Source organism: Cygnus atratus, chromosome 11 (genome assembly GCF_013377495.2).
Source record: "Cygnus atratus isolate AKBS03 ecotype Queensland, Australia chromosome 11, CAtr_DNAZoo_HiC_assembly, whole genome shotgun sequence".
Classification (NCBI taxonomy): Eukaryota; Metazoa; Chordata; class Aves; order Anseriformes; family Anatidae; genus Cygnus; species Cygnus atratus.
Genome location: NC_066372.1, coordinates 6,451,720 through 6,464,092, shown reverse-complemented (window position 1 = coordinate 6,464,092; position 12,373 = coordinate 6,451,720). Strand labels below are relative to the sequence as shown.

At 45.3% G+C, this 12,373-nt stretch overlaps 1 protein-coding gene across 6 annotated transcripts in view; it reads left to right on the top strand.

Annotated features, from left to right (window-relative positions):
- The window catches only part of RORA (RAR related orphan receptor A), a 377,529-nt gene that overhangs the window by 303,546 nt on the left and 61,610 nt on the right, over positions 1–12,373 (top strand). Inside the window, exon 1 of one of the 6 annotated variants that reach the window (XM_035554013.2) lies at positions 4,890–5,149. The exons of 2 other annotated variants lie outside the window; for them this stretch is intronic. In XM_035554013.2, coding sequence (XP_035409906.1) covers positions 5,119–5,149 — 31 coding nt within the window. In that variant the 5' untranslated portion in view covers positions 4,890–5,118. Of the gene's footprint in view, positions 1–4,889; positions 5,150–5,575; positions 5,613–8,040; positions 8,157–12,373 lie in introns of those variants that run through there. 3 more of the 6 variants (XM_035554010.2, XM_050712976.1, XM_035554009.2) reach the window with 3 other exon arrangements.

The following is a 12,373-nucleotide window of genomic DNA, read 5'->3' as shown; positions in this document are numbered from 1 at the left end:
GTCAAAGGCTTTTTAGATGAGTAAGAAGCTTTCCAATACTATTAGGATGTTCTTCAGGTTTACATGGAAAAGCATTTCTTTGGAGAGCCTGTTTAGGACAAAAATGATTATATGATGATCCTTAAACAAGGATCTAACAATTGCTTTTTTGAGGATAACCAGAATGTTGCTGTTCTTTGTGCTACACCATCTTGACATGGCATCTTGACAGTCATCTTCATACCATCCGTTGACTTGTCCCTACAAGAAGGGACATACAATAAATACATAGCTCCAGCTTTTGGCAAGCAACACTGGCCAAAAATAGCCAGGTAAGATTGTACATGAAAAAGAGTACACGCAACAACTTGCAAATAATTCTTGCTATTTGATTACATGAATATCAGGACAATGTAGAAAGTTTTGACAACATGATCTAAGGCAACCTCAAAACCATGTAGATGAGAATCTTTCTGAGATCAAGCAGGGACTCAGTGGTGGCAGTGTGATCAGAAATGCAATGCTAGTCACTTCAGAACCCCATTTTAGAGTACTCAGGTAAAACAGAAATGTTACTAAATCCAGTTCAATGTGTTTTTTGCCAATCTTGCTATCATTTCACAGACCCATTTGCAATTGGTGGCAGGTGATTGGCCATAATCTCATTTTTCTAATCACTTTAATTCCAGAGTGTACTGCTGTTTTCTTGCATTTTGAAAAGCAGCAAATAGGATATCCTTTCAAGGGATTTCAAGGTCAGAGGAAATTGGGTGACAATATAGTTCACTAGATTTCTCCAGTCTTTTACTGCCAGTAATAGCATGTACAGCTGATCATGACAGTGACTTTGGACTTACCTTTCTTCCAGATGGATCCCAAAACATTTTGTCAACTTCATGCTCGATTTCACCAGGTGCAGAACTGTAGCAGCTGTTTAACAAAGTGCAGCAACCAGTTCAACAGTTGTGAATAACAACGTACTTAATTGAAACTTGTTGGGTAGTTTATAAAATGGCTTGATTAAGATGTATAGTTGCAGGCACACACTGCACAAAAGCATACCTCCTCAGCAAGAATTTAGGAAGGCATTTTGTCTGAAGCAAAATGGTATGATTGCAGGGTCAGCATAGTAGCAGTTTTAAATAGATGAAAAAGAGGCAACTTAATGAGGACAACCTCAGTTAGATTCATCTTCAATAGTGTGCTACTTGGAATGCTAGAAGCAAATGAAGATTAAAATGCCACTAAATCTAGGGGGGAAATGTGTTAAGGAGCAGTAATTTTGTGTGTTGCTTATAGCAGTTAGAAACTCATTCAAAAGTGAGTATCAATAGGACAGACAGAATTGTGTTTTATATTTTAAAGATGACTTACAGCAGCAGTCTTCCTACACTTTGTTTTAGATGTGCTTGGTAAAAAGGGCTGTCATGACCCTACTACACCTGCAGGGTTTCATGGTGTAATTATTGTTTTGTAAGAAGCCCAAAAGGCACCAGTGCAGATTTCCGACACCTGGAACATGCTGTGTGTTGTAAACTTGCATCTGGAGCTGCACCCCTCTGATAGGAGCTGGGAGCTGCACACTTCACCTGACGGTAGGACTTTTGATTGGGCTGCAATTGGAGAAAGGCTTCACTTCCAGTATCACCGGTTTTTACCCATTGTGTAAAATGGGTACCGTGTAGCTGTCGTTACTTTTTCTGGCAGAGCTTAACTCCTCAGAAGAGCTAGTAAAATGTTGGCAAGAAACTAATTTTTATAGGTGTTTCAAGTGCTTGAAATACTTCGACATTTCCAAATATCCATAGGATCTATTTGAATCAGTACAAGATTTCCTAAACATTTTAAAGAACTTCTTTCATTAAAACCATATGAAAAGTTCAGAAAAAAATAAAAATAAAAATATGCATGATTGCATAAATTTATCCTGACAGTTGAAGCCATTTTTAAAGCAAAAACATATGTGGAAAACTTAGTTCTAGGTGGTTTTAACAGAACGAAGAAGCTGTTTCGCTGTTAAAAGTGAAAATATAAAGGCCCTGGCTGATTTCTTGACATGTTTTGGTGCCACATGTCTTTTCCGGGAAATAAAGTTTTCATCTGTTTGGGAGAAATGCTGCATGCAGTCATTTCTCTGCAAAAGGATTTACATGCAGTTGTACATGTGACAGCAACCCAGCAGTGAGGGAGGGGGATGTTGTACCTCGGAGCAGTTTGACAGCTTCAGCTTGGTAACAGCCCTGCGTGGTTCCTCCCCCGGCCGGGGGGTTATTACATGACACATTTTCGTCTTTTAAGCACATTTTTCCCCCCTGTGCTCTATAGGGAGGGAAGATGGTGGTTACACCCTGTATTTATTATTCAAATGTTGAATTTTACTGATAAGGAGGTCTCCGAACTCCTCCTGAATTAAGCTTAATGATACAGTTTCACTTGGGCAGGGATGCAAAACTGGCTGCAGAAGTAGTTGTCACTCATGCTGCAAGTTGTGCCAACAGAAGCACCCTTCTTTCATTAGGTGCATTCAAATCTCTTCTGTTGGGGGATGTCTTTGAACAAGTCGTTAGGAGTGGTTGTTGGTTAATTTCAGAGGGTGAGTTTCTTCCTTTGCTCACCAGCTTGTAAAAGAGGTGGAGGAGGAGAGCTTTTCAGGTTTGGTCCTCCATCATGTGCGTGGAGTGCCCGGTTAAGTGCTGTTTCCCTGATGACAAGTGATAATAACCAGCAGAGGTGCTTCCCCTTCCTCTCTCAGCAGTGTCACACTTTTTTTAATTTGCCTTCGCAGGTAGCAAAGTTTGCTAGACCCAGTTGGTTCTCGTGCATTGTTACAGAGGCTTGTGGTTAGGCCATCAGGCCATGCCCTGTCCTGTCTGCACGAGGACCCGTCACAGTATGTGATAAGCTTCCCTGAGCTGCCACCGCCCTTATGTGGACAGGTGGCCCCAGGCCTGGCCCAGGGGCAGCTGCCCACTGTCCTCAAAACCTTGCGGTATTGCAGCGGCTCGCTAGTGCTCACCCAACGCTTAGCAAGCACAACGGAGGGCGAGCTCATGGAAAATAGGAAGCATTCGTGTAACTTGGGCGAAACCCTGCTGTGCAAAGCAGTGCCGGCACCCATGTGCCTCCAAGCCAGCTGTGGGCCATGCCAGCTGTGCACCAAGCCAGCTGTGCACTGCGCCACCTATTACTGGCCTGTTACATCGCCACTGTCTTGTCATCGGTTTGGGCCCGAAACTCCAGTGCCACTTTCTGTATCGCCATCGCTTGGTAAATTAGGAGGAAACTCATTTTGAATTGCATTTCCACAATGAGGTCAAAGAAAGCTAAAGTGTGAGTGGATGTGTTTGTGCAGCCCCAGCGCAGCTAGCAGATGGCCTGAGTTGGGATGTTGATAGCAAATCGGGGACTATTTAAGTGCGCTCTTCTCTCTCTGTAATACTCGTTTTCCAGCCGTCAAAGTGTGAGAGCTGTGTTTGCCACTTAAAATGTCTGGTGGCCAACCTTCTGCAGTTTTGTGCAGCAGCCGTTGCAAGGCGTTTGTAGGAATGCAAACTCTGTGTTGCCTGCTTATTATTGGGGCCGTTTAGCACATCAGATGTCATTCCAGATTACTGGTTTCATTTCAGTTGGACTGGAAATAAATACATATCAGTAATAATGTAATGCTGCGTACCTTAAGGTTAAATGTCTGACAAGACAACTAGCGCTAATGGACTGTGACATTTTTCAAGCCATAGGTCTGCCATTACTTGCTGTGTCAAAGTGAAGTGTTTACATTACAATATATTAAGACACCATTCTTTTCTCTGGTGCAAGGTATCTGGCTGCATCGGAATTGCAGAGCAGCTGCAGCAGCTGCCCCCAGTAACAGCAGCGTTTTCTGGGGCCTGACCCGCTCCCAGCAGCACTGTCAGGGGGACGTGGTTCGGTCCCACATGTCCCGTATGATTGCTGTTCTGTGCCTTGCAACTTTAAAACATGTTCTACAGATAAATGTCTGTGAACACAAAGCTCATCTGGGAGCAGATCTGCTGCTGTAACTTCTCTGGGCAGTATCTCACCGTACATGTAGTGCTCTCGATAGAACTGGCTTCGTGTAAGGCAGGATGACAAGCCCAGATCTTTGCACCAGATACCTGCCAGGTTTATCCTACTGCACCAGAGTAGCTATTGGCATTTTTTAAGTCAGGAAGATTTAACGCACTATCTTGCAGTAATGGGACTTGACTGGCTAGACTGATGAATGTAAGTACACCTGGGTAGCTTCTAATCATGTTTGAATAATACTGTCCTGCATTAGGAGCTCGTTAGAGAAATAGTGTGGGTCATTTATTAAGAGAATGTTTCAAGGTCCTTTTCAAGTATAGGCCTGTTTCACGTACTGAGATGCTTCCCCTGCCTTTCGTTTATCTGCTTTCCCTGCTTTTCTTTAGGCGCTTATCCATGCCGTTCATTATTGTGAAATGTTATGTTCCCTCTCCTGTTAAGCATCTCACACCGCATCGCCGCTTTTCTCTACTTTGGTATGTTGTGCCGCTCTCTCCCCCGGCTCAGGTGGGGAAGGGAACCCGGCGCTGTGCTCCCGGCGGGCAGGCTTTCTTTCCCTGCCGCCAGCCCCGGCTGCGGCCGGTGCGCGGCTGCAGCAGCGGCACGGCGCCGGGCTCCGAGAGGGCTTCAGCGCCCGCCCGGGCCGATTTTCAGCGCCGTCGTGCTGGGCCCCTTCCTGCCGGAGGCCCCGCTCGGCGCTGCGACCGCCCCGTCCCCCCGCGATCCCCCCGCGGCTCCCGGGCGCTGCCGCGCGGCTCGCGGCCGGGGCCGGCGCCGGACGGGGCGGGCCGCGGGGGCGGCGCTGCGGGGCTCGGCTGGGCTCGGCTCGCTCTGTGACCGCCCGCCCGCGCCGCCCCTCGGCGCCGCCAGGGGAGGGGAAGGAGCGAGCGGCGTAAACAAGGCGGGGGGCCGGGGCCGGCTGGCGGCGGCGGTCACATGGAGCCTCATATGGGCCGCGGGATGGCGGCGCGGCGCGGCTCTGCGCTGGCAGCCGGCGGCGGCTGCTGCTGCTGAGGCGGCGGCGGCGGCTCTCGCCCGGGGCCCGGCCCGCCTCTCTCCCCGCTCCGCGCCCCGCCACTTCGCCCCTGACAAATGATGTGTTTTGTGCTCGCCGCGATGAAAGGTAGGCGCTGCCCCGGCACGGCCCCGGGCTCGCTCGAGTCGCGGCCCCCTCGCAGCCCCCGGGAGAGAAGGGGCTCGGCGGGGCGATGAGCCCGGGGGCCGCTGCGCTGCGCGCTGTGGTGGGCAGCTGAGGGGGAGAGCTCGGCTCGACTCTTCCCGGCGGCCCGGAGCCGCACAGGGCAGGGGGAGTTGGCGGAGCCGCCTGCCCGGCCGTGCGGAACGGTCCGACCCTGCCTCCGGCTCCCGGGGAAAGGCGGTGCGGCGTCCTGGGGAGCTGCTGGGGCGTCTGAAGGGAGAGCTGCTCGGCCCTAAAAGGCTTCACGACAGAAGGGAAAATGACGGCTACTTAGCGGTGTGCTCAAGCCTCACCTTTCCCTGCTTTCCGCTCCCAGCCCTTACCGAGGGGCGATGCCGGACTGAGGAGAGTCGAAGCAAGTTTTCGATGAGGAATCCGAAGAGTAGCGGTGTGTGCTCAGCCCCTGCTGTGTCCTAATAAAATTGTGCCGACGGTATAAACTGGCATTGCAGAGTTTTAAAGTAATACTTGTATTTAAAAAAAATCTTGAAACAGTAATTGTCATATTTAGCGAGGGTATTCTTCCACAGTAATCTCAAAAGAGCATCGCTGCTGACGTTTGAATTTAATGCCCTGACTGAAACTCACAATCTATTCCTTTTAAATTATTTCCATGGGTTGCATAGATTTTTTTTTTTCTAAAGTTTCTCCTTTTCGTGAAATATTTGCGTGAAAAAGAAGGTTAAACCCTGCATCACTGAGAGCCTGCTTCCTTTTTTTTTTTCCACTTTGCAAGAGCAGTAGGCAGTGGGCACCGATAGCAGTGCAGCGTTTGAGGCACGGTAATTTTCAATTAGTGGGCTTCCTTTGCTTCTCGGAGGGAGCCAGTGTGAACAAAAAGAAAAGCACTATATTCATTAATCATTAGTTCTGCTGCATGTGTTTGTCAAGAAGTTGTAATTGGGTTGGTTCAAATACTCGCATCTGAAACAAAAGAAAATGTATTTTTTGAAGTGTGAACTACATGGCCGTTCTATCAGTCCCTTAGAATTTTACATATACAGACAGCACAGTTAGTCAGCATATCCCTCGTAAGCCTGCCTGAACCATGTAATCTAATAAACTTTTTATTTTTTTTAAGTACACCGGTTTTAAAGAGAATCAGAGTATAATCACCTTGTATGCTTTTGGACAGAGGCGTGAGGTGGTATTGTAAAAGAGCAAGAAGATGATTTTCAGCAACTCACCTTTGAAGTAATCTTTTTGTATTCTTCTGGGAGTTTCATGTAAAGCAATTTCCGTACTGATGTAAAACCTTGTCAGAGCCCATCTTTTGGATTTTTAAGTGTAATTTGGAACAGCTTTATTGTGAAGTCATTTAGGGCTTTGTCCTTTTTACAAAACGCTTCTACGGTAAATTTCATTCGTATTTCGTTCTACTTAATTTTCTAGTGCATTGAAAAACTTTGTTTCTTATGCTTTCCTTAATTTGCTGGATAGAGTTCAACTGAAGGAAATGTGTTGTCGTTTGTCTTGAAGTGACCTCTGACTGCCATGAAATAATAGTTCGACAATATTGTTATTTGAGAGACAGACTAGAAGGATAGGGAATCCAGTTTCATATATAAGCTCAAATGCACAACGGAGAAATGCAAGATATGTAGGTGAATTGAATATTTTATTTAATCTTGATGCTGAAATGGCAACTTTTGTGTCTTCTAAGCTTTTACGGTTGGTGTGTAGGTAAAGTACAGAAAATTATGGTCTGCAGAAGAATAATCGGATTTTTTTATTTTTTTTTATATTTTTTTTTAAGTAAAAAAGAAGAGTATTCATTCCTCTTCGGTTACTTTTGAGGTACCCTGAATGGATACCACGTGAAATGAATTTTGAGTCACAATTTTTTTATGCAACATAATGTTCTGTCAAACATGCCTGCTTTCATGTTAGAAAATACTCAGGTTTCCAGACTATATACAGGTTTGAACGAGTGAAAATTTTGGTCAGCTCGGCTGGTGTGTTCGAAGAGCTGGGAAGCAAAGAGTAGTCCAGTGAGGAGGCTGGAGGTGCCGGTGAAGCAGGCTACGTGATAGGAAATGTAACTTTCTGGTTTCAGGCAGAGAGGAAAGGTGTTTTTTTCTCTCTGTTTCTAAGAAAATAGGCAGTGGTGAAGCATCACAGTTCAAAAAGTTTGAGCAAATATTTTTAGGCTGATGGACCTTTAAAAATTGTTTACTAACTGTTACAAGTCTGTGTAGAGGATTCAGGAAACCTTGTGTTGTTCGTTTATATACATGCAGGCCAGACTTAACTGGGTGATGGTTTTAAGGGGGAGTGCAATTTCTATGCTTGACCACTGAAAGTTTGCAAAGGAATCAGATAATTTTGCTAACGTATTCACTGGTACAGACCTTATTCCTGCAAGTCTTCTCTGGGAGAAGCTTCAAGGTTGACTTGAAGGAGAACAGAACTAAAGGCGATGAATTGGTGAGCAAATATTCTGCACTGGAGTAAAAACAAGTGGATTAGGTTATCGTGCCAGTACATAACTGGAGGTGAGCCCAAGGCAGAGAGCACTAGTCGGAAACTTGTGGTATTTTACATGTTTTTGGCACCTAGTTTCTAGGGGGACAGGCGGGAGGCAGGCCTGGGAGTGGTGAGAGCTAAGTACTTGGCCTGTACAGTCATCAGGCCACAACAGTTCAGTTCACTGTGATGAATTAATAAAGTACAGAAAGAAATCTAGCAATAGTTTTATAGTCCTTTAAATGGACATTTCTAAATGGCAATCTGTGGGATTTAAGGCATGAATCTTCTATGCTTTTTCTACAGGGTATGTTTACTGTTAAGATAGAAATGCGTGATCTGAGCTACTAAATTCTGACTTTTGCTGTGTTGGCATCAATGAAGTTGAATCTGTTGCTGCTTCGTGGGCCACATGAGAAGAATTGGTTGTTACCTTGCTGTGGGGAGAATTGTTTAACCTTTCCAGGTCTGTGCTTGAACCTTCAGAAATACAACTAGTTTTCTGACTGATGCTGTTTCTGAAAGAGGGTTTAGGCATTGAAAAATACCTATTTAAGGAAATAGAACGCGTGGCTTTCCCTATTAGTGTAAATTACTTTCATATCTTGCTGTATTTTTCCTGGCAGATGAGCAGGGTTGTGGTGCTGAAGGCTGTGGGCTTTACTCGCGGCACCCTCCGCACTCCATCTCTGCAGAGCCAGCTCGCTTCGAGGCCTACCGTGGAGTTTGCAGGGCTGTTTACTGCGGTTGAGCTTTCCTGAGCCTGCCAAGCCTGACCTTTTGACATGTTTTTTGTCATGTTTCTTGACACTGACCTATCAGCACGTTTGTAATTACTCTCTGCTTTTCACCAGTAAACAACTGTGCACGGGAAAATATCTTGACAGGGGTTTAAAGAAAGTTGCCTCACAAATTGAAGCATGTTTAAATTTGCCTTTGCTCTGGCAGTGTTGAGAGTTAAATCCAATGTAGCAAATACCCTACTACAAAACTTCTGTTGACTAAATATTAACAAAATCTGGCCTTTGGAATTGCTAGCTGAGAGGCTATTTTCTTGCTGCTTTAATTTACTACAGCTGATCTGAATGACTGACTTGTACCTAAGACATTCATTGTGGCACATTCACAGGATGTGATTGGTTTGAGGTTTATTGCTGAAATCTATGTTTCAGACCCTTTGAAAGTCTCAAGATTTGCAAGTAAAAAGAGGAAATCTGTCTTTATGTCTCACTCTGTGATAATCAAAGGTAGTTGCATGCTCTGTACAAGTCTCGGTTGGGGACATTCTTTCAAGTATGGAGAATCTGTATGTCCTGTTTAAGTCAGCGATAACTGTGGGTGCTGAACACCTCACTAGATCAAACTTCAGACTTCTGTACAGCTCTTGTGTAGCTGAAATGGTGAGCCTGTTCTGCCTGGCTGGCAATACGATCTCGCAAATAATTTTTCCAGGCCAGTTCTGAATAAATAGGACAAAGCCGCAGTGACCTGCAGACACCATGTGAAGACTAATGTACCTTTTAAAAAAAAAATCCTGAAGGGGTGAGGCTTTACAGGTAGATAGACAGGAATCACTGAATGGCCATTTGGGGTGCGGGTTCTGCACGAACACGAAACCTCGCCCCCGTTTGGCCGGGGGGCAGGTGGCGGCGGGTTCAGCTGCCAGACAGAGTGATGGCCTGCAGCCGTGCAGCTTGGCTCTGCCTTCCGGAGCTGAATGTGTGTATTGGCATTTATTTGCTTGGGGAAAAGTGTCTGGAGACCCCAGCCAAGAATTGAGTCCTCTTTATATCAAGTACTTAACCGACATCTATGTAAAAGATGGTGTTCTTTTCTTATTCCCCATTGTAGAGATCCTTGTGTGTTCGTGGGTTTTTGAGGCCTATGTAGCACCAAATTTTAACCTTAAGGGTTTTTATATCTTCGTTATTGCTTCTCTTGCCTACAGTACACTGTAGAAACAATAACTATCATGTACTAAGTACTGGCAGGGTTGCAAGTATTTCATCTTCACTACACAAGAGAACTCTAAATTGGTATATTTGTTTTTAAACTATACGTTGCTAAATCAAAACTGTCAAACCTTTGTGTCTCTCATGAGTAGGTACATGCAACTTTGTCTGACTTTGCAATTCTCTATCTAGTATTAAAGGAAGTGGTGATGCAGTGTGTTTTTTTACACATTCCCACGAGATAAGTTGTTCTAGTGTGCAAAATAACTGCATATAACAAAAATTAGTAAAGTCATTACAAGACTAGTCAGGCTTGATAGGTTTTAGCATATGTTACTCTTTTTTCATTTGTAATGAGAGGAAAAAAATAAATATTCACCTTTCTTGTATTTATCTGTGAGCAGTAATTTGCAGTTACAGCTGATAACTCCTAAGATCAAACATCCGGTAGTTCTCTCCTTTCATGAATTGTCTTTTCCTTGAGGACTGATATCTAAGGGATATGCACATAAGTAATGGTGCAGAAACTCTCTTCTTTGCCTCTTGTTCTTTTTTGAAGATCAGTTTTCCTTGGTTTTGCAATAAACAGTAAATAGGGAAGGGGAGGATTATGTTCTCCAGAACAGCTGTGTTATAAGAAAAAGGTGACTATATGGTGCAGAGCTCTTTGCTCATTAGATGAGAAAGATACACAGACTGAAAAACCTAAGCAGAAAGCCTTGTTAGGGGACCTGGCAGATGAATGCTTCTTATGCTGCATGCTGTTTTAAAGGGAGATTTGCCCGTGATTAATCAAGTCTTTAGTTTGCCCTGTGGTTTTTTTTTCTTCCAGTTTTCTCGCTAGAGGCATTTAGGCTAAGAAGTTCTACAAAGTACAGGTTGGCACGCTGGGTGCAGTTTCAGGCTGCTCCCCACTTGGCTGTGCCTTATGTTGAGAACACCAGGGAATGACTCAGGATGGCGGTGACTCATGGGGTGTCACAGTGCTCCCCTCTTCAGAGCGCGGGGGAGCTGCAGTCCCGAGCCCACTGACAGCTGGCAGGCTTTGCACAAGCCAGTGCACTGCAACAAGCCCCTTGCAGTACCCGTGCTCTGCGCTGAGGTAGTGTCTGCACAGGTTCCCAGACAGGCTCCTGTTCTCATGGAGCAGTCAGCATTTGCTTCCCTTTTCCTTCTTGGTGGCATGGGAAGCCAAAGCCTTCATGCTGACGGGAAGGAGCAAGGGGATATCCCAGAAAATCTGAGCCTGGTTTTAGTAAATGGCAGAGAATCTGTGCTACATCCTGCTCCCCTCACTTTATGCATGTGTACTCTCAACTTAAAAGCACAAAGCTGGAACTTTGTTGTTAGCTGTGGAGTTGCAGTCTTTGAGGCAGCTGATGTTCTTTTTGCTCCTGGGCTGCAGCCTGATGTGAGAGCGCTAACCATCAGAGTCATAAATGCAAGGGTATCCCCAAGAAGTTGGAGGGCTCCACAGCGGTGCTGGAGGGGGGTGGGTTAGCCTGCTGCCCTCACCATCAAACATAGCCCATTTATTCTCTGCCATTCTGCCATTCCTGCCATAAGTGCAGCTGGGTGCAGTTTGTTTTGGTGTCAACTTGCAGTGGTCAGCAGCACCCACAGCTGACACCCTTCGACGTACAGCCTGGCTCCACAGCACTTACACAGTTGACTTCAGTGATGTCTTGATTTCGTTGCAGCTTTTTGTTTCTTTTCCTTCATGGTGGAGAGTGGTGCAGGACCCGTAGCTTGTGGCTCTCCTGTTTTCATGGATCCAGCCTTTGGGCCTTTTGTCATGCTGCGTATGTAGCCATCTAGGCTAAAATCAGTGTTGAGAGGTATAATCATCCCGGCTTTCATTTTAAGAGCATTTATCTCTAAGGTTAATTAAAGCTACTTGAATGTAAATAAGGCTAACCTCTTCACTTCTGAACAATGCAAATAGAATAGTCAGCATACTTATAGGGTATCAGCCATGTAATTATTGTGTAATATTTGTGTTCTTTGAAATGCCTTGGTATTTATTGCCATTGAATCCTGGTACAAGGTGCTTCATACAACCAACTGGATGGCTCTTTATTTGCGCATTTTGGAGGAAGTTGATCATTCTACAATGGGGAGGAGATAAAAGCGACATTGAATTTTTACATAGATAGATGCTCAGTTGTTACAAAGGGTTTCTCAGAGAGTGTTCTTTCAAATTAAAGTGACCACAACCTGGAGTTTTGCCTGGTTGACAGCATACTGCTGGCTGTATTCCTGCATGCCAGGATTGCTTTTCGCTGGCTCCAGGTGGTGCTCACCAGAGGTGTTGCAGGCACCTCGCCCTACAGAGCGTGCACAGCAGGGGAGGGCAGGGTGTGTTTGGGCCTCTTGCCACCTTTGCTCACACCTAGAACATACTAGAGAATACTTTCTGTACTGTGGACTAAAAAAAAATCAGGAAAAGGTCCCTCTATTTGCACTTGCTTTCTTCTACAATATGCTGTTTGTTTAGTACTCTTAAACCAGTATAGAGTTTGTTATTCTTGCTGTTGCTTTGTAAACTGCAAGCAGCAGAAGCCCATGGAAGGATGCAGTACAGCCATGGCTTCTGACTTCCATTTTGGACAGAATTGTCTTAGTTCTAAATGCTAATTTCTGGACAGATTAAACAGGACAGTGGGAATAGGATGGTATGCAGGCCCTCAGGTTTTCAGTCTCTCCACTACAGTTCGAAAGGGTGTTTGCA